Source organism: Pantherophis guttatus, chromosome 4 (genome assembly GCF_059756535.1).
Source record: "Pantherophis guttatus breed Tessera chromosome 4, ASM5975653v1, whole genome shotgun sequence".
Taxonomy (NCBI): Eukaryota; Metazoa; Chordata; class Lepidosauria; order Squamata; family Colubridae; genus Pantherophis; species Pantherophis guttatus.
Window position 1 is genome coordinate 54,526,900 of NC_142066.1, and position 23,098 is coordinate 54,549,997.

A 23,098-nucleotide genomic window follows, 5' to 3' on the forward strand; every position below is an offset into this window, starting at 1 on the left:
CAACATTATTATTGCTTTTTCCACTCCAGTCTGAAAGAGATTTTGCAGTGCTCTAGTCATTTGGGAAAGTTAAGAGCTGTTATTCCTCATTTTGGCTTACGTACGAGAAAGAGGCACAAATGTTTATTTCAGCTATTATCTCAGCCTTTCTAGAGGAGAGTGGGGCCCCGCTATAAATTCAAACAATCACTGGGCATCCTTACCTACTTCCCCCATGACACGCAAGCCTTCCTGGTAATTGGGGCCACCTCTCCTCACGAAAATCCTCACTTCATGCTCCTTGAGAGGGCCTTGATAATCTCTAATGGCCCTAACAATACCCTGTAAAATTTTTTTGTTAAAATAATCATACAGATAGATACTCTAAACATCAAGAAACAACTCAGCAATTTAACAGAGCGACAATTGGTAGGGAATTGTAGCAGTAGCTGTTTTGTTGTCTGGGACTGAACGAACCAGAGCACATTAGGAAAATTAATTTCCAAAAGTTAATTTTCGTATTTCCTTAATTACATATTTTAATTAATAATGCAGAGAAGTTAATGCCTGCATATTTATTATTATCTAAAGCAACACTGATGCCTAAAATGCCAGATAGTAGATACAAATTCAAGCCTCTCACCTTTACATTTTTAATTTAAGTGCTTTTAATTTAGCTTGGTCATTTTTTGATATGGGGTAATGAGAATCTCTTGAAGTCTCAAACAAAGAAAGCCTGAACCAAATGCAAGAATGCTGTAAATAAGGGAATAATGCCTTCTAAAGAACAAGGCTTATCAAAGCCTCAATTTAGTGAATTTGCTTAAATCTATATTTGGAGCAGGAAATCATGCTTAGAGCAGCTATAGTTGGCATCCAAGAATCTAAATTGGATTTTCTCCCGATCTTTGCAGAACTAAAAAAATAATACCAGATATGAACATATTGGTAAGAGATATTTATTTATAGTTAGTAAATCGTAGGTGTTTGATATATTGAAACATTGCTTTGAAGTTGGACAATGCTTTGGAAGTGAAGATATAGAAAAGCATTTTACATCTATATTTTCATTTTTTTAATCATGTTTTTATTAGTTTTATAAGTAACTCAATAGGGAACATACCTAGGTACTTCTTTCTCGTCCAATCTTCCTGTTTCTAGTTTGATGTCTTAACCACTAGACCAAACTAGGTCTTGTTTTATTATTATTATTCTCTAATTAACACCATGAATTGCACTTTATAGCAATCTCATTTAACTATTAAGGAATAAGGAACTCACTAGAATTTCTCAGAAAAAAATCTAACAAGTGTACATCACATTAAGAAAAAACTGGGATTTCTCTTGGTTAAAATATTCTGTTTTGATTTGATTTATATTATAATATTATTTTCTCCCTATTACTTTCCTCTTTTGATTGACTTCGTTATATATCAGTATTAATCATCATATGTAATTAGCCAGTTATAAGTTAGCTCTAGTGATATATTATTACATAATTCTTTCAATTTTAATTCTTTACTTTTAATTCTTACTTCTAATATCTTCCAGTTAAAAGGTATGATCTGACCTAGGACAACCTAATTTATTGTGTGCCAAGAATAACTATTTGAACTGGATGAATAAATTACTTACTTATTGAAGGGAGAATGTAAAATTAAGAAAGTTAATTAAATAGCACAAGATGAAAGAAATTTGTAAAGCTTGATTCATTTATAATATTTACGATGAATGTCTTTTATTTTGTTATGACTTGTCACCAGTTTGCTCATTAATATAATAGAATTTATATTAATATAATAGAATGGGGGCAACCCAAGATTAAAGTAAAAGAATCCAAACAATAAAAGTGAAGTTGTGTATATCAGTACTAGGTACTATACTGAATATTAAGTACTAAAGTTCCATTTCTTGTGTTTTGGCTCAAAAACTGTCCAAGTTCCCAAAAATGAAACTTGGTTCTGCCTTCAGTTCAGGGATGAAAGAACCCCAAAAAGGTTGTCTAATATCTGTGGGGCAGCCTCTTGACCCCTGAAAGCCCAAATGAACAAAAGATTTCCATATTACACTGTTCACACTGTATATTCTCAAGACAGGAAGAAAAAAAAAGCTCAATCAAGGTTGACCAATGTATAATAACCCATAATAGGAAAAAAAAAACATAACTCAACCCTTATCTATTTATGTTGCTAAATCTGTTTAGATAAATGCCAGTTGTCTGGGAGAAAATGTATGTATAATGCAGTATAATGCTGCAGAGACTCTTTTGCAAAAGCTTTTCAAACTACTTCATGGCCAGTCCAAGCATGGACATCTTCAAAAGTGAATGCATCTTCCCAAACCATACATCCAAATGGCCATTAACAGGCTCTATGTTAGCACCTTTTTTTACCTTAAAAGTGGCAGCTACATTGGTAAAATTAGCAATGCTTCCTCCAATGATTAGGATTTTGCCTTGTAAAGAGAAGGAAAAAGAAAAAGTTTAAAACAAGATAAAAGATTTGGCAAGAATATACAGAATATATAATCATGTCTATAACCATTTAGAAGCAGGCAACTCCTCAAATGTTAAGGAATTATCAATACAGGTAGTCCTCAAGCTGCTTGGTGACTGAAGCCACAACTGACCCAAAAAAAAGGGACTTATGACCCAGAGTCAAAGTTCTGAGGGTTGGCCCCCTCAGAGATCATGTTACAAACTTTGGGGGCTTGGCAACACAGCTTGATGTTTTTATGACAGCTTTGCCAAAAACTGGCACTTATTTCCAGTTTTTGGCAAAAACGTGCCCATAGCGAACTATTGGTTTGCTTCACGATTGTAGTGTTCGTTTCATGACTGTAGTATTTGTTTAACAACCATCACAAAAAAGGTTGTAAAATCAGGTCAGTCATGTGACCAATCCAACTGTTATGACATATGACCATAATGGACAGGCTGCATTGTGGTCATTTGTCGAGGACGATTTGAATTTGTATCTTTCCCAAATCAATTCTACATTACTGAAGATATTTGAGAGAGAAATTGATTTTCTTGGGCTTTGCATGTCACTAAATCAAGAGAATGTAGCAGAGGAAAGCATAGCCCATTCCACTGATTTCCTTCTAACATGTCTTCCATTTCTACATACATGCTAGTCTCCCCCCTTCTTTTTCTCTCCCATTTTTATACTCCCCCTTGACTCTCATTACATCCAGCCTTCTATCCTCTTTTGTCTATTTCTTGGTCCTCCCATGGTTGGCTTGCATTTGCCCATTTATGTCACTTCAGAGCATCAGAAACCAAGGTGGGGCTTGGAGGAATCGTGGCTCCTGCATTTATTCCGATAATAGAGCAGATCTTTTGCCAAAGGACATGCAGAATTAAAGGCACAAAGGGTGCCTGCAGCTTCCAATTTGGCCTTTACCTTCTGGGTGTTTTTCTCGTGTCATGAGGGAGAGAATGGTCTTGGCATAATCATATGTCTGCTGTTCACTAGGAGCTCCAGAGTATTCACCATAGTTGGCTAGTTCATTCACCCCACCAAGGTCACAAATGGTATCACTAAATGGAATGCACATGGGGTGTTAAGAGGCATAAACTACATTAAGTTCTCATAAACTGAAGCAACTATTAAGAAACAAGAGCATCAGCTAACTCAAGCAATTCTTAAGAGCTAGAGTACAGCAATTACAACATTGATGTTTTTAAAATATTTATACAGCCAATCTTTCTAACAGATCTAGGCATAGTTTCTCCCAGCCAGAATGTCTGTTAGGGCAAACCATGACAGTAATGTACTTTGCCTCCCAAGTATCAGATCATGAAAGACACTGATGTCTGCTCACCGAGCTCTAGAAAACTAAGCTTTTGAAAAGACTTAACTTTGCTAACAACAAGCTTTTAAAAGCAATAGAAAGAGAGCAGAGGTTATCCTGATGCCAGCTGGACCAAATGTACAGATACAAATGTCCTGGATCACAATCTACACTAAAGTATGTGACAGCCAGATCACTTCCACCAAAACCTGAGTCTGGTACCTGTATACCACAGAGGCACCACCTCCAGCCACCATGGTCCAGATTCTGCCATTGGGGTTCAAGATGGTCAACTTTAAGCTGGCTCCACTCTTGGCATCGAGGTCAGCAATATAGGCTTCCTGCAGACATACCATTTGAATATCATTTGAATCAAAATGTTAAGGAGCAGACATACATTTAAGATTCTTCTTTTAACACGAAACAAAACTAAACCAGAAATCAAAATCATCTTTGTAAAGATACAGGAGACTAATTTAGAGAATCTTCAACTCTTAACACCAGTTCAGTTGCCAAGATTCTGTAGGAAAAGCCAAGTCTGCTGAAATCTAATGGTATAGTAGCAGATTTTTAAAAATGTTTTTGCAAAAATGAAGAGTTAAAATAAAGATACTAAGTCTCAGCAAAGCCACCAGGATTCTTTTTGCTCCTATAAGTTCCCTATCAACAAAAAGAGGTCTGAAAATGGTGTCACCAGTCATTCCTGCAGCTTCAATCAAGCTATTAAAAAGAAAAAAAGTTTGGTCCAAAAAGGCTGGCCATTCCTGTTGTATAGATATATGCAAATGCTCAATACTCAACTCCCTCCAGCCTCATGATCCTATGCTAGGTTAAGTGGGGGTTCAATCAGTTGCAAGGGAACAAACAGGAAGCACTGATCAGTTAACTATGTGATAAACATAGTTTATCTACTTCCACATTTAAGATGGAGTATGCAGAATGCTCAAGCACCATTCCATTAATATATGCCCCAGGGATGGGACTGACTCTTTTCTTCAAATATATAGTTCTGTCTGTCTTCAGCTCATATATGAACAAAGAAACAGACAGTAGAAGTCATTGATTCTAACTTTTTTGCCATCATGGTAGGTCCTAAAATTAGGCTTGACACCATGACAATTTTATATAGAAGGAAGATTTGGAAATCTAGAAAACAAAGAGATTTCAAAACTATCTTGAAGTTTCTAATACAGATATATTAATAAAGTAGATAAAGGGAACCAGATAATTTGTGATCCAAATGCTATCACAACTTTCCTTGCCAAATAGCGGACAAAAAGGTAAAAAAAAATACTGACAATAGAACCTACTGAATTGTTGTGGATATAAAACCACAACAAATGGAGGGGCTCACAGAGCAATTAAGAAAAGAAATGGATTAAATAAGTTTTGGGTTATGGATAAACAGCTAATTAAATAAAACAATTAATTTTAATTTAGAGATAAGATGAAAGCTTTCCTGGGAATATGTTGTTTGGAATGGAAAAAGAGACATTTGAATGATTAAGTGAACATCCCAGATGGTATTATGTGAATGTTGATTTCGGCTCTTCTAGAACGGGGGCTATTTTCATTAAAATTCTAAAATAGTACAGTGTCTGGCAAGACGATGATTCAATGAGGCCAGAATTAAAACTCATTCATTAAAAGGTTGAACAGAAGGCACTTGAGTTTTTATACACAGGCTGGGAAGAAAGAAGAAAAAGAGCTAAATGGATTTCTCAATTAAATTACAATGTGAATCATTAAAGAGTTTTACAAAAAAAGAGATAAATGTTACATTTGCTAATAACATTCAGCCAAGTTTTTCTGACACTCCAATTTGAGATGAACAAAAACAAACCATTTTAAAGAATGTTCATATTTTCCAAGCAGAACCAGTTTACTGAATGGACAGAACCGTATTCCAGTTCTGCCCAGACAAAATTAATCCATGCCCAGTGCACCACAAGTAGTCATCGGAATGTTTGTTAGCCTACCTAAAGAGCTATCAAAAGCATTTCAGAGACATTTTCCATAGTGTGGATTCTAAGACTACCACTAAGCAAATTCAGTTCAGTTCTGGATTATTTTAATGGTATTTTAAAGGATGTTAACTGTCAAGAGATCTAGTGCCTGGTCAAATATGTTTGTAATTAATCTCCTAATGTAAAATGTCTGTAATGGAGTGTACCTAGTCATCATTCCTCTTATCTTTACAACAACTGCATGTAAGTAGGTTAGTCTGAGAAGATAGCACCTGGCGTAAGATCAGTGCAAGAGTTTCATAGCTGAATGATGGTGAGAGTCTAACCAATCTACTCCAAGCATTTCAATATACTCAAACACTTCAGAAACTCTAATTCTCCAGCCCCATGGAAGAAGAATCTTTTTTCTTGCCTCTGGATAAGCCTCCCTTCCAAAGGGAGGAGGGAATTCCACATCACCCCATTTCACTTTGCAGATGTAATCAGCTGTTGCATCAATTTTTGCAGCCAGGTCTAGTACGTAAACACCATCTGCAGTTACAACTGTATAGGGAGAACAAACAAAAAGCAGGTTAGAGTGAATTGTTCCCTAGCCACTGCTGAAGTGCCTCATTTCAGGCTCCTACCAACTGTAAATGAGATATAGAACTCATTCATTGGACTTTTACCAATTAAGCGTTTGGATGATTCAGACCCATGAGACATACATGACAGCATAAGTCTCTCTTCCTCAACCTGGCCCACCCTTTAGATACACTGGAAATTTCCTAACACATCTGGAGAACTCCAGCCTGAGAATGCTGGAAAACACTATCAAAAAAGTGAAGTACATTTACGAATTAAAATTAAAGCAGATTTTTGTTTCTACCTAAAGCAAAATGTCAGCCTTAGCAGAAAGAATAGAGATTTTTGTGGCCTTCATTGAATCCAAATTATGAGGAGAATTAAACAGATTTGTATTTTCCAAAATAATAAATGTTTCAGATTATGGATTTTTGCATGTTTTATGGCAGAGTTCTCAAACTGACATGACAAAATATTAATTTTAATATAAATGAATGAAAATGTAATTGAAAGGTTTTCTTTAGCTATGAACACAGTAGGCTTCTGGACTTGTCGGAAATAGACAATGTCGGAAATAAACAATCTCTAATAAAGACAGACAAATAAAAATATACAGATGCACACTAACCAACACTCCCTTTGAGTCCTTATACAAGAATCACAAAATATTTTTATTATTGCATACGTAAGTTTTTCAGAAAGCAGAAATGTGTTTTGGCACACAGTACTGGAATTATAGGCGTAGCATCTGCTAACTAATCTGAATTATGTGATCATACCATCACATCTAGTTGGGCTAAAGCTGAATCATAAGAACCAGACATTTGTGATTAGTTCTTTAGCAATGATGCTGAAAATTCTGATTTTAGCAGTCTGCTAATGTTTGACAGTCATAATTAATCTCTGAAGATATTGTTTTATATGAAGAACCTTAAACATTGATTGATAGGTATTTTTATATTTTCTCTTCCTGAAAGAACACAATATAAATTACTTCGGTAACAAGACTATGTGGCAATATATTCACTATTTTATAGCAGAGGCTTCACATCCCTCTTCATTTTTTATTCCAGCAAGCTAAAAAAAAAAACCATCAAAAACTGAAAAATACAGAATTAAATATATTCATCCTCCACAAACATAAAATAACACATTACCTAGTGGATTGATTTCCAGATATGTAAAATATAAATCTTCATAAAGGTTGAAGAGGCCAAAGATGAAGCTTGCCAAGATGCTAAATAAAAATAATACAACATATATAGTAATAAATTGCACAAATCAAACAATTTGCCATATTATCTGGATTTATCTCAATTCTGTCTGCCTTTGGCCTAGCTAAGGCTCAATGGTTGACTTGGATTAGTCAGCCAGTGTCCCTGATTGTCCCTAAAGCTGTATTAGTTTCTATTTTAAACGGGATGAAAAAGACATTGCAAATCAAAACACATAAGCACAAATACAATTTAAAACATTATATAAATAGGAAAATTGTTTTAACCATCTTTTGAAGGCTTGCAAAGTATTTTAAAGTTTTAGGCAAAATGAAGAAGCATTGGCTGAGCAACTGTGGTATTACCTCTTCAAATATCTGCCAGCAATGACGCCTAGGGAAACTGGTAACTAGGAAATTGGCAATTCCACAAAACATATTTGCATTTTTGTTTTGTTTTATCTTCACCAGCTGGCACTCAACATGGGTTCTTATTTAACCACTTAGTTCACCATATTAACAGACATGGGCCATCCCTGTCTTCTGATCTGCATGATGGCTAGCCCCCATCTCTTCTTTGACCCTACAGAGGTAGGCACACAGCTTTGACCCAAAGAACCATACCCAGATTGGCCAAAGCTTGCAGTTCCCTTTCTCAGTAGCTTGTCTGTTTTAGAGTAGGATGGACAGGCAATGGTTTAATGTGGTTACTGAGATTAGGTATGGCCAGGAAGAAGCACATCAACGTGTTTCTTACAGCCTTTTGAAGAAGATAATAAGGCAAGTATGTTAAACACAGTTACCTAAGCTGCTAGGTACAATTTCAAGCACTGAGATTCAATGAAATATGCTTTTCTCTTGGAAAGGACTCAGTCAGCCTTATCCTGAGATGCAAGAGGCATGACAAGTGATTGCTGGATGACTGGTGTCTATATATACTGGCAAAGTGCAGGAAAAAAATGGTAGAATCTAGGCAAATCTCCCTTTGGGAATATTTCTTTATTAAATCCTGCCTTCTCTCTTTGATTGCTTTTTTTTAAATCTAAATTATCCTGTCAGATAGGTAGGACTGAAAAAGGTTGACTCAATATGACTTGGGGCATGGTTGAATGGAGACTTGATTCAATCCCAATGCAATGTATCAATTATACTGACTTGGAGATTCTACCTTTTATTATCAGCTGCAAGTATCTAGATGCAGCATGGATAGTAGAAGAAAATGGCCTAGAGATTTGCTCTTTCATAATAACAAGTTGTAAAGCACTCTCCAGCCATTATTAAAGATATCCCAATTCATCACGCAAAGAGTAGAAAGAAAATCTTTGGCCTCAGAAGAATGTGTATTGCCCCTGGGTAATTGTAAATCTACAATTCTGCATTACTGGACAATGCTTGGCCTGGTCAGCATAATTGCTGCCATAAATCATTCACCTGCACCATAACTCATACACATTCCCTATGATAGAAAGCAATAGTTCAGAATTACTCTTTCTTGTCCAGTGGAACATGCACCAAGAGATGTTTCTTGATATCAGATTCACTCAGCTTGCAGTCTACGTGCACCAGCAACTTCTGGGCTTTGGCATCCACATCCCCCACATCCACACCACCCTGATGGTGAAACAGCACATAGTCTCCTTCACGAGCTGCGTAAATACATACATAGAACTCCTCTGTCTGTGAAGAAAACATAATGAATTGGTAAGATCTTACTGCCTACTGATTAAATTAGATTGTATTAAATGAACAGAGAATCCTTTCTAACATTTTCTTTTGCTTCTGCTATCTTCACCAAGATCTCACAAGTTCAGACTTCTTTATTCTACTACTTTTCTGCATACAGTTTGTATTGTATAACAACAAAACTGAATAAATTTAAATTAATTAAATTAATTTAAAGAAAGGAGAAAGCTTCACTTAGAATCAATTTACTTCATTGTGCCTCAGTTAAATTACTACACAGTAAACCAGACTGCCTCAGAACCAGGATTAATCATAGCAAGACTGAGGAAGTGCAACTTGTTTCCCTCTTTTCTACAGATTTATGATATCATCTTAGTCCTATTTCATCATCTCCATTAGCAGCATTACATTGACTTCCAAGCTGCCTATTAGTATTTAAGAACATTGGTCAACTGAAAGGAGCTTGAAAACTTCAAGGAGATTATAGAAAGAGGATTTTTTTTCTCTGTCCTTAGCATGACAAAGCAATTTTCTTGATCTTACTGCCCTTCACATTCACACTGAAACATCAATCATCTTTAGTGGTCATATTGGCTAAGGAATATATTCCATTGCCTCTGAAAGACAGATTAAGAAAAGGCTCCTCCACGCATATGAGATGCTCACTATTAAAATATAAGGCTAATGGGATATGTATCAAAGATATACAGATACAGTTCTGTTCCATGAGAATTCTGCAAAGAAAGCTTTGCAAACAAACTGACCTGTTTATGTGGAACAAAAGGTTCTATCAAGAAGTTCTTTAGGATGCCCTTAGCTTTAGCAATCTGTGAAAAAGAAGAACAGATGTAAACATATGATGAATAAGCATCCCCTCAAGGGACAACAGTAGGATCTGTGTGATTGTTGGGCTCTTCTGAGTTTTTCGGGCATTTTGAAAAACTACCATGAGAATGAACACACACAGAGATACATACATGGTTACTCTTCTCCCATCATCTCCACACCCAAATGATAGAAAGCACATTCCTATGTTTTGATTTGCTGAGAACTTCAAGTCACTCTCATTAGAATTCAACACAATTATTTTTAATCCGCACATTTACAATGCAACATAGCTTTCATTGGTAATCTGCAGGAAAACCCAGTGGTTTTGCCTACAGATTACACAGTAAAAATTCCTGATCCAGTATTTGCCAGTGAAGAAATGGATCCTTATGATTTTTATAACAGGTGCTGTCAAAACCAGTATCAAATCACAGAACACAGATATAGGTGCCCAATTGATACAACAGTGATTTGGATGGAAGATGGCCATCATAATTGTCATAACTGTGAGGAAAGTATTAATGCCTTGCACCCATGTTTTTTTGCGTTTTTTTATGCAGCAACCCTGGAAAGCCTGGAAATATGTGTTTGGTCTGTTAAGACAAGAAGGATGGTAACTTGAAAAGGAAGGAAATTCTATATAAAAATTATGCAAATTCTCGGAGATCGGCATGAATTCTTTTTTTTAAAGTATCTCTTCATGCATCTCTTTTTCTCTATGTTTAGTTTAGTTTTAGTTTTATTTGATTTGTATACCGCCCTACTCCCGAAGGACTCAGGGCGGTGAACAGCCAAGCAATAAAATACATAAATACAAAAATTTAAAAAACCAGTTAAAATCAAATTAAATCATTTTGGCCCAGACAAATTAAAACACCCCAATAATTTAAGAACAGATTTAAAAGTTATATATTAAAAGAGGGAGGAAATTAGGCCAAGCCTGCTTGATGGAATAAAAGAGTCTTCACAGCGCGGCGGAAGGTGCGCAGATCCGGGATCCTCCGTATCTCTGGGGGGAGCTCATTCCAGACGGTAGGTGCCCCCACAGAGAAGGCTCTCCCCCTAGGGGTCGCCAGCCGACATTGTTTGGCTGACGGCACCCGGAGGAGTCCCTCTCTATGAGAGCGTACTGGCCGGTGGGAGGCTATTGGTGGTAGTAGGCGGTCCCGTAGATAACCAGGTCCTAAGCCATGGAGCGCTTTAAAGGTGGTAACCAAAACCTTGAAACGCACCCGGAAGACCACCGGGAGCCAGTGCAGCTCGCGCAGGAGAGGTGTCACATGGGAGCGCCATGACGCTCCCATTACCACCCGCGCGGCCGCACTCTGCGCCAGTTGGAGCCTCCGGGTGCTCCTCAAGGGGAGCCCCCTGTAGAGAGCATTACAATAGTCCAGGCGGGAGGTGACGAGGGCATGAGTGACCGTGCGTAACGAGTCCCGATCCAGAAAGGGACGCAACTGGCGAATGTTGCTTTTATCTTTTTTACATTCTGCACTTCTCTTTCTGCCCATGTGATTGTTTCACTTTCATCCTTCCTTTTCCCAATGACATCCTTATTCCTAAGCAAGTCATATTCTCCTCCCAAAACAAAAGCTGTCATAGGCTATTCAGAATGCATTCACCTCCTAGAAATGGCCTTATCAACTCCAGTGAAGATCTTAAAGTGGGAGGTGGAAAGTGAATTTCCCATGATGTAGATGGACCTATGGTCATGGTGATTCCTATAGGTACTATATGCTAAGGACATTCATTATAAAATACAAAATAGTTCAGTGCCATGTTATGTTCTCCAAATACGTTTGGTGCCTTGATTGATTGACTGATTGATTGATTGATTCATTCATTCATTCATTCATTCACTCCATATCCTTTCCCAAGGTCAATGTCCAAATTATGCAGTTTACTGAGAAATAAATAATACTTACTGTAGCTTCTTTTCCAAGGCGTGGTTTCAGCCAGGCTTTCACTTGATCTAAATTAAAATCCACACCGACCAAGCCAAGTTTACCACGACGTTTTATCAGCTGATCAGGTTTCACCACAAGACGCTAGAATGTTTCAAAGGAAACCCCAGAAATGAAAAACTAACCTTGTGGGTAATTATATCAGATTTGTCATAGCTTACATGCTTTTTCAGAAAATTCAGGCATTGTTTCTCCATGAGAAGTACCATAATTTGATCATTTCAGCCATAAACAATATAAAAGAGTCAGTTTGATTGATAAAACTTCCTGGAAGTAATATATGTATTCATTTTGGTATATTTTCATGTTACACCTTTAGAAAGCATCATCACTACCATGACATTATCCCTGCCTCACAAATACAACAATGAAGGCTAGAAGAAAGCATCATGGACAACAGAATCCCTGTGATTAGCAGAAGCAGTCTTGTACAATGGTAAGATACTTCGTAGTTTTAAGACAACTTTCCTATCTGTTTACTTGTAAGTAACTGTGCTCATCACAAATGTTAACAGCAGTATAGCGAACACTGATGTCAGAACCAGGGATCTGAAAGCATTCTTTCTGTTCCTAATTTAGGCATCCTATCATTAAATTAAAAGGATATTCAGAACCCTTCCTGTCTCCTGGCAGAACTCCTGATCTTATATCTTCCTTGCTGACACAAGGCAACAACTGAGTCATGTAACTAAGTGCATAGTATTTAATTAGCTATCAATAGAGCTGTCCTCCATCAGCAAGAAAAATGGGACTGTATTGCAGATGCATGCTCCAAATGTGATTAAATTGGATGGGAGCCAGGAGAACAAGCAACCCAAAGTAATCAGGGACAGAATGTCTCTACTTTGCTTTCACAATAAAGTAATTTGAAAAAAGAAGGTTCCCAGAACTTTTCAAAGCAAAAATGAAAATAAAGAACATCTTCCTTCTAGAACACCATTCTGCCCAAGATTATATGGCCTCTACCCTGTCCATGTTTAAGGAAACCTTTAACACGTGGCTGTACCGCAGGTCCTGGGTCAGAAAGGGTGGTATTTTTTCTTCTGGGTGATATATTCTAATTTTTTTATTCTTTTATTGCTGCACTGTAAGCCTCCCATAATCACAAAGATTGGGGCAGCTTTAAATCAAATCAAAGCAAGAAAGCAAGCTAGTGAAAGGCATCTAATATGCTACTTTATCCACAGAAGATAAAAGATAAAATGATGATCAGTTGGAAAGCAAAATACATCCACTAACCATCCTTTGTTTTGTTTTGTTTTTTAATTAAATTTTTATTTATAAAAACAAACTAAACAAGACAGTGAAACGTACAAAACATAAAAACATGTAAACATCAATTTCTATACATGTCCAGTTTATCGCAACTGTAATATACATTTCTATTTGTATTTGACTCTTCCTTCTTTGGTCATTCCCTTCTTGCTGTCCACTATAAATCTTTATTGACCTATATCTATCCTTTGTTTCGACTTATACTATCTATTTGGTCACTTTGTTTTATTATAATCAAATCTGCTACAAAGATGCTAGTGTTAAGAGCTCTTTCTGTTAAGAGAAAGAGCCCTGTGTTGTGTTGTCTCAAAAGCAACCTGTTAAGGTTGGGGGATTGAGTGGAGCTAAACCAAGAAGGGGCTTTTCTGACACCATTCTTTTCTAGTACTGCTTTCTCCCTCTCTTATTAGATTTCTGAATTTAAATTTCACAAAGGATGCTTGAGATTAGGAAGCAGGTGGTCTGTCCCTGATGAAGATGGTAACTTTTCCCCAAGCTTCACCCAACAGCAATCAGCTATGGCTGCAAGTAATTTTTAATGAGAATCTCAGTAGGAATCTCAAATACAAAGATGGTTTTTCATTCTACCTAACCTGGCCTAGGAAATGGAAATTCAATGATGGTATATAAAGACTTGCATTGCTGCTTATTAGCCAAATACATAGACAAAGGCTTTTCTAGGATTTATATTTTTTCTTATTTTGAAAATGTTGAGATTATAGACTGTTGTTGCTAGCCTTCCGAGTTAAGAATGGATCTAAAGAGAGGAAGTGTTCAGTAGGAATATCAGATAGCTCCAGGATGTTACAAGACACAGTTTTGTTTTCTCACCTCAGTCAATAACCAGGGATGATCTTGGATGAGCCGATCCCAATCACTATCAGGTGTTACTCTGGCATATTTGAAGCGATTCTGGACAGCTGAAGAGGTGCAGATGTATTTATACAAAAACTCCTTCCCCGTTTGTTCAGAAATTGCTTTGGCAGACATGGTTACCTAAGGTGAATTAGAAAAAGATATACTACAGTTACTTATAAAATATTTGACTTTACAATATTTATTTTAACATGGCTTTACTGACAGAAATATGACTCAAAACTTTTCTATACTTAAAGTGGTTCTTGCATCTCCAATATAACTGTTGTCAACATTAACTCTATTCCAGAAACCAAGGCATAACAGTTCTGCAGGACTGTACAATTCAACATATGGAGAAGGCCCAGTAACAACTAGTGAAAGTGAATTTCCCACTCTGTGGAATGCATTCCTTCCAAAGATGCTTTTTTAATTATTAATTTTAGGATTTGCTTTAATTTAATTTTTAAACTTTTTGTTATATAATTTGCATTTAAAAATGAGATTCCTTAGCTAAGAATCAGAAAAAGGAATCAATAGAGAAAAAAAAAAGAATAAATTTCCATCTACTCAGTCGAAACACCAAACAAGAACACTAAAACATAGGAAAGAGCATTTCATCTTTACTTTCAAGTTTCAAGTTTCTCCAATATGGGAGCATGTGTTCTACCAAACATTTATGAAGAGCAGGAAGAAAAGGAAGAACTGAAGCTAACACTGATGGAAAAATGCCAGAAAAAAACTATTTGCATACATCAGTTCAAATCTTCAGAATCAGGCAAATGGCATTCTTATAAATGGCTTTTAAGTCAGCTAACTACCAGTATGTAACTACTATGCCACTCAATTCATGCTTATCTAATTCACTAACCACAGTGTTAGGGAGAGTTCCAGCAAATGATTTATTTACTCAAATCAAATCTATTACATCAACACTGCAATAATCTGATAAGGAAGGTGCCATGTAAAACACGTAGTTCATGTTTTAATCAGCTAAGAATTGTTTTTGACAAGAGTTGACTTTTAATAGTAACTGCATGTTTCCAAAGTGCCCACTGATTGGCCTTTTTATAATTGCTCTAGAATCTTCTCAGGTATCAATGTCAGACTGATTGGTTTGTAATGCTCCTTGAATTCTCCTTTCCTTTCCTCCGCTCATTTATCTGTCCTTGTTAAAACTGAAGTCAGGAACTGACTGAGCTCTACAGTACACTCTATATTTCTGTTAATAACATGGATAAAGAGATAGATGGATGGAATCTTTTTTCCTCTTATCACTTTTTTTTAACTGAATGCAAAAAACAATTAAAAAATATACAATGTTATAAATAAAGAAAAAAATTCTTGCTGTAGCAATCATATATTGAAATAATCTCCCATGATTCTTTTCTGTGTATCTATCAGTCCAAAAAGGAAAAGTTTTGACTTCAATTGAATATTAATAAAATCTATATTAAAATCTCTATATTAATTTGTTCATTTGAATCCAAAGTATGTTAGCTTTTTTTACATCTCCAATAAGCATGATAGAAAGGGTATGCCTCCAAACATTGTCTTGTCTTATCTTCCAACTTTGGGTTATTTGTTTTGTTTTTTGATTTCAAAGAGGCATTCACGGCCTGTTTATCTTCTTCTGCATTCATTTCTATACTGTAGTAATGAGGTCTTCTTATTTTTCATCTTTACTTCCTTTTTTAGTGCTTTGTGTGTCGAGGGAAGTAATGAGGTGAATCTACCAATTTCTTCTCAAATAATCCATAACAGTTCAATTTCTGTAAAATAATCAGTGCAATTGGATAAATCATAATTTCTACTCTAGAAACTTGCCAAAATAGTTTTCCATTGATATTCTTGTACTGGATCTTTCAGTTCCTTATTCCACAATTTCCTATGGAACTGAACATAATATATAGCAACAAGCATTTATTGATATTATAGTCTTATTGATTCATCATAGGAGCATGATGAATCATCTGCTGTTAAGAGGGAATTCTGAGCCATTTAAGACTACCATTCCTGACCCATACCTAGGTATCAAAAAGTATTTTTAAAAAGCTAGTACTTTCTAGAGAGATTAAGTTTATATATAAATTTATCTGCTCACAAAAATCAGCATCTCATCCTGTAGATTTAAAGTACATATGCACAAAGTATACAGACTGTGCCCAAATTCTCTAACAAAATTATTCTCTTAATAGTTTTTCTTTTACTCTCAAATATTAAAACTGCTATTACTCTTAAAAGATTGTAAGGATAGCATACTTGTGCTATGTAGGAAAAACTACACTTTTGCCAGTGAGATGCTTATTTCTAAGAAATGCCTATAACGTTGTAGGAACAATATCTCTGGAAGACTTCTGCACCATCTTAGGCTGAATTTCATTGTAAAGTTTATACTTACTAAGAAGCAAGTCCCACCAAATTCAAAGTTTATAATAAATTTTCTGGAAAAAGAAATGTTTGATTCAAAAATGTTAACAATTTTATTAGATAGTATTAAATTGAAACTGCTAGTTTGAAGGGGAAACCATTATTAAAAAGAAGAAATACTTTCTTTACTAATTTTGACTTATTCTTTACGAGTACTACTTCTTAGTGTTAAAATAACCTTTTTCAAATATTTCAAAGTGACTGTCTGAGTTACCAGGCAAACCAAAAGAGAAATTCAGGTTCACTGTCCATCCTTGTTTTTAAACTGCCTTCTTGCAGTTTGTTTTAAGGCAAATAAGAAAGTTCATTTTGGCTTGTCCCATCTCCCTTAAGTAAAGACTGAGCTAGCAGGTCCATTTTTTTTGGATTTGGAGTTTGAGCACTGAGCCATTCTAAGCAGCAGTAAAATTTAATGAGCCTCAGTATGAACTCATTCATTTTCTAGAGTAGGGAGAAATTGTCAAAATAAGTACCCTCCGTGGTGATTTTGTGAAAGTCTGTTTAAAATAATTTTATTACCTGATAAATGATATGAAGTATATTTTTCAAGTCAATATTATATAGGACCATTTATATTAAGTGTATTGAGATCTGACTTTCAGTAAATTGTACAAAAATGCTTATTTATATCTATAAGATAGTTACAAACATTAGACACACTCCTCCATCTGGGTTCCATCTCCCTGTCTGTATATCATTAGTTCATTCATGTGTGACAAGTATTCTATCACCAAATCAAATGCCACAAAATTGTTTTAAGAAGTCCACAAGGAGTTTCCAGTCATTGATCTATATCAATAATGAACTTTCTCTTAGCAATGAAGTCAGTTTGACCATCTCAGCAAGTTCTGTCATTTCACCACAATTCCTCCATGGAGTTAGTGTCAAATCGTTGGGCATATAATAATATAAAGGAAATAGCTATCAGTGGTTTTCTTGTTTTCAGTTACCAGAAAGATTTAAAATGGATAAACTGTCTTGGCATTAATATGGAGCAAAGAAAGACAGGATTGGAAGTACAATGGCTAGCACGATGAACATATAATTGCTAAACTATATAAATTTTTGTTGAAATTTGAAAGGGAATAGCAGATTAAAGAATACATGATAAAGTGGGCTAAGAATTTTGGTTATAATAAAGAGATGATCAATAGGAAAATATATAGTGAAAAGGTTGAAATTTGCATTATGTTATGATCAAAAAGATTTTTTATAAAATTATGAATCATGACATCAGAGAAATTATCTAAAATATTCCAAATGTATGTTGGAAAAGTGAATAACCATAAGGCATATTTCCCATAAACCCTACAATAGTTTGAAGTGCTCCTTTCTTTTTTAATATTTGAATGAATGCTTTTCCCCTCTCTTACCTTTTTGCCCATAATAAATGTGCTTTTTTAAAAATGAAGAAAAATACCACAGGCTAAACAGCAGCAGTTCTTCAAGGGGAAATTAGGAAGAAAAGTCTTCACTTCCCCTGCAGCCAGCAAGAAAGCCAAACTTCCTAACCAAGTGCTTTGGTTCCCTCTTCTCATCAGTGTGCTTCCTTTCCTGGCTTAAGATTCCAGGCACAAACCAAGTAACCAATTAACATAAAATTGAGCCAGAAAGAAGGGCATATGCTAACTATATAAAGCTGAGTTCTCTTATTTTAAAAAATGACTCACTATTCTTTTATGAAATTCTTGCTTATATTTAAACATCTGATAGTCAAGGAAATATTAACTCACATTTTCATTTCTTGCGTGGTTACAGATAAAGATATTCAGAGCTCTCTCTCTCTACAAATCATCTGAAATCCATCACCCAAACGGATTTTTGTACTGTGCTGACTAAGCATTTATTTCTAGATACACTTCTTGGTACACAGATAGGAACAAATGTATGTCATCAGTACTAAATGTTTTTGTGTCAGGTTGTTCATTTAAATCTTCTCATCTTTGAACAATATCTATGTTGGCTCACACTATTATCCTATCATGATGAGAATTATAGAAAATAAGGTTTGGTTGCCACATTCCGCTCTGATTTGTAAAGCTCTAAATTTTAATGTAACATTAGTTATCAGATTGCTATGAATCTAGCATGCTTTCCACTGCTATACAAATTGTATAATAAGCATGGTTATCTCTGTATTGCTCTGACTGTTTTAGAACAAATTTTGAAACTCCTTAGCTCTTTGCCCATTCTGTACCATTTCATAGCAAACAGATGTTATCAACAACCTGATTGTATTCGAGAGTTATAAATTAATCTTGTTTCCAGCAAATATTTCTGTTCATGGAAGAGTTGAGGCTATGGTTCCCATCCCCCTCATTTTTAAGACATTCATACGCAATTCCTGATTATCCATGCTTTGGGAAGCCTGTTTTCCACATCATTATCTTCCATACATAAAATTCTTGACTAGGCAGAAGTACTGGAAAAGTAAGTGATCTTGCAAAATAAATTTACAGAAATGTTTGTCTACTTCTTCTCCATATATATGGGTTCAACACATAGGCTGATTCAGCCCAAAGTGAAAATCTCATTCCCTTTGAACTTCTGATGAACAATAGAGAGACAGATATTTCTTATATATGAATGCCATGTAATCTGATTTAAAAAGATCAGACATAGATCAGCATTAAAGTTTTGGAAAACTACTAGCAATCAAAATAAAATAGGGCTGATTTACAAGGCAAAGGGCTCATATTCCTGGTATTAATTCCAAGTACTAATTCCCACACCATTTTTTCCCCAGAGATGTTTAAAGTAGGTTACAAATATGATATTAAAAATACATTAAAATAGAAATATTTGATCTCTAAAGGTTCTTGTGGAGTGGGAGCCCAACTTTATATACATAGCAGAGAAGAGTCACTGAAAAATAACTAGAGTACAGCTATTCTCATTCTCGGTGGCCGCACCGACCCTCTGGAATGAGTTACCCCTCGGGCTCCGGACGGCCCCTGACCTCCGCACTTTCCGCACCGACCTGAAGACATGGCTGTTTCAGCAATTTCCCTGATCTGCTACAAGATTTTATTCTGTTTGGGGTTCTATATTGGCTGTTTTTAGGATTTCTTATTGTTACATGTTTTTATTCTGTGCGCCGCCCCGAATCCTACAGGAGAAGGGCGGCATATAAATTTAATAAAATAAAATAAAATAAAATAAATAAATAAATATTAGCAAATATTAAGTATAGTGTATCTCTGTTTCAGGTACAAGAGGTCTGGACATTGTTTTGACTGAGTCACCTGGTGTTTAAACCCATCAACTGCATTCTGTGATTATCTTTTTTAGAAACCCTCTCTAATCCCGCATATATACACCACACAGTCTTTTCCTCACATTTAAAAAGCTGTGAGATACCACAGCAGGAGGACAAGGAGGACACAATTACAGGTAAAGCAATCAAGTCTGCTGATTGAAGAGCCTCTATTAATAGCCAAGGTTGCAAAACACAAGAAAGAGGATTTGAAGAGGCTGATGTGGTCCTTGTCACATTCTCTCCCTCTTTCCCTCCCTTAAGCAAGAACTCTCAACTTATCTTCCCTCAGAGAATTTTTAGCCTTGTTCTGAAATCAAATAGTTGAAGGCTCCTGTGATCCCAAGGCACTCAGCCCAAGAAGTTAACTGCTTCACCTTGTTTGGTTTAATCTTTTACCTTGGCATTCTTCCAGCAATCCCATCTAGGATGAACTTTTAAGTTATTTATGTCAGACTTCTATCCAACTTCTCTTCTCTTACTCAAGATAGTAAGACAGAGGGCTTGTGATTTGCCCTAAGTTGTCACGTGAAGGTCCAGGGATGGCAAAAACCTGAATCTGTGTGTATCTAGTCCTAATCATATACTCTTAAGTGCTATTTCATATTGGAAAACTAAAGCTCTCTCGCTCTTTCTCTCCCTTCTCTCCCCTTCCCTCCCTCCCTCCTTCCCTCCCTCTCTCTTTCTCTCTCATATCATTTTTCTGTTCTGAGGAAGAGGTTACCCTATTTGTTTCTTCTCTAATTATAAGATTATGATCATATGATCAGAAGAGTAGCTTGTGCAGAATTGCAACAGAAAGCTTCCCAAGAGACCAATTCTTGGTCTTTCACACTCTAACAATAAATCTTTTTGACTACAGTTGTGAAACATACTTTATCTCTCAGGATCTGGGAATGGTAAATGAGAAAGCCACAGCTCTTCCAACAGATTTTTTTGCCATACCAACATGTCAAGGCTAATAAAATGAATACCATTTCCATGCAAACAATGAATACACACACAGAGAATATCAGACTACCGTCCTTTTTCTAAGATGCTTCCACAGCACCCATATTACCTCATCCTAAAGCCAAATTTCGTGTTGCTAGCACAAAGTGCAGGGAATCAGTTCAAAAGCAGAATCCTACTGAAGGACTATAAGACTTTTAAAGGTTTCACACTCTGCCAGTCCAATCTGCTTGCAATTAAGGCACTTGGATTTCTCTACATCCAAGGATAGGTAGCACTACACTGGTATTCTGCAGATGCTTTAGACTTAAAAACTCTGATCAGTCCCCAGCACATAAAGGCTTATCGGAGTTATAATTTAAAAATTAACAGAGCCTGTTTGGTCTAGTGGCTAGAAAGTAGGAGACCATGAGTTCTAGTCTCACCTTAGCCATGAAATTCAGTAAGGTGACCTTGGGCCAGTTACTTTCTCTCAGCCCAATCCACCTCATAAGGTTATTGTTGTGAGGAAAATATGAGAAGAAATATATGTTGAATATGATAACTGCCTTGAGTTATTTGTTAAAATAATAAAGGTGGGATATAAATACGTAAATAAAATAAAGATGAAGTAAAATATCTAGTGGGTTGCTTATTGTCTTCTACAATAATGATGATGATAAAAAAGTAGTCAATTAATCTGAAGAGTCAAGAAATCATTAAGGCTCTTTGCCTTTCAAAGATACAACTCATATTCCTACAGCTGAGCAAATAGCAGATGGTTTTTGGAAGGTCTTGGAAGCAAATAGTTATGACTTTCATCTTCGTAATAGAGCTTTAAAAAATCTGACCAAACATCAAGCAGCAAACAATTAAAATTTCCTGTACCTGTTTCCTGTTGCCCAGATTTTTGCAGCCCAGACCTGATAGTTCTAATCCAAGCAGGTTTGCATTCATATTTTTGCTAAAAATTCATTATATATCCTTGCAAAAATACCTCAGTCCATCTAGTGTTTGCCTCTAAGTACTTGGTAAAAGGTATCTGATAACAGAAGTGGTATGGCTACATTTCTCTGTCTTAAAAAAAGGAAAGTGAAGATGTCCATATCGATTAATGACTGTATACTTGAAGATTATGGTTGCTTAGAATTATAGCCACCGGAAAATACAACATTAATCAATTCATTAATTAAATAATCCTATAACTGCCTACTCAGAGCAAGTTCTGTTAAGCAGTATGAGATTGTAGACTTTATTCTTCATAGGGTATTCATACTTAAGCAGAATCTTAATTACATCTTAATTACCCATTTTTATTGATGGTTTGAATGTAATTGCTGGGTATATAGACAAAATATAACGCCTGAGCTCACAGCTTGTGTTAAAGAAAACTAAATCAAAATATGGGTAGGAGAGAGAAAAAGATATTTGGAATACACACAAGTCACAGCTACTTTAATGGCTTGACAATCTATAAATTAACAGCTTCAAATAAATGTTATGTGCAAAGGAAAACAGCTGAACAAACCTTCCCCCAGCTATGTCACTGGATGTCACTATGTGGAATAGATCTATAACTTAAAGGTAATGCATTGTATATGCTCTAAATCCAAAAAGATTCCTGTATCCCAACAACAACAAGATCTAGAACAAGAAGTGCTGAAACAGAGTTGTACTTCAGTGCTTCTGGAGAATCCTGAAATCAATATATTACTTAGCAAACAGCAACTCCACAAACACAAGTGAAAAACAAATAGCAAAATGCAGTGCTCGGTGAAAGATAAATAGCAAAATGCAGCTTTCCCAGAGCATGTTGAAACTCAATGACGTTCAAATTCATTTCATGCAATTATTTTCTCAGTGATGTCGACAAGAGCCAGCCAAGATGAAAGCATTATTACTAATCTTAAGAGCAAGCCAATATTATTTTAATACCCTTCCCCCCCTCCCCAATTCTTTGTTCTTCAACTTGATTCCTGGTAGGGTGAATTTAAAAGCCGTAGCTATGCTGTTTTATTGACAAGAAATGGCTTTTTTCTGGAAAGATTTTTTTCCTGAAAGACTTCCATCTCAAGGACAACCAGTTCTGACCCTGCTTAGCTTTTCATGATCAGTCAAGATTGGCTAGACTCTGACTTCTAGTTAGACAGCCAGTTACTTGGAAGCAACCTGCAATTAGAGGAACCTGTTTTATAGATCTGCATATATACATAGATCCAGAAAGCACAGAAGGATTCATTCATGTGGGAATAGATACACAAAAATGTCTCCTTCTACTTTTTCAAGAATCAAGGCCATTTTCTGTCATTTGACTAAAAAGATAGAACCTTTCTATCTCCTTGGAATTTCTATCAGCAAG

The 23,098-nt window shown here is 35.8% G+C and overlaps 1 protein-coding gene across 3 annotated transcripts in view; it reads right to left on the bottom strand.

Annotated features, from left to right (window-relative positions):
- ACLY (ATP citrate lyase) overlaps nt 1–23,098 on the bottom strand; it is a 59,138-nt gene that overhangs the window by 27,719 nt on the left and 8,321 nt on the right. For all 3 annotated transcript variants that reach the window (XM_034415944.3, XM_034415943.3, XM_087893999.1), the window contains exons 2-11: nt 14,100–14,264; nt 11,955–12,077; nt 9,966–10,028; nt 9,005–9,195; nt 7,463–7,542; nt 6,154–6,284; nt 3,997–4,115; nt 3,384–3,520; nt 2,372–2,433; nt 204–321 (exon numbers count right to left, since the gene is read on the bottom strand). In XM_034415944.3, the coding sequence (XP_034271835.1) occupies nt 204–321; nt 2,372–2,433; nt 3,384–3,520; nt 3,997–4,115; nt 6,154–6,284; nt 7,463–7,542; nt 9,005–9,195; nt 9,966–10,028; nt 11,955–12,077; nt 14,100–14,258 (1,183 nt within the window). In that variant the 5' untranslated portion in view covers nt 14,259–14,264. The remainder of the gene's footprint in view (nt 1–203; nt 322–2,371; nt 2,434–3,383; nt 3,521–3,996; nt 4,116–6,153; nt 6,285–7,462; nt 7,543–9,004; nt 9,196–9,965; nt 10,029–11,954; nt 12,078–14,099; nt 14,265–23,098) is intronic.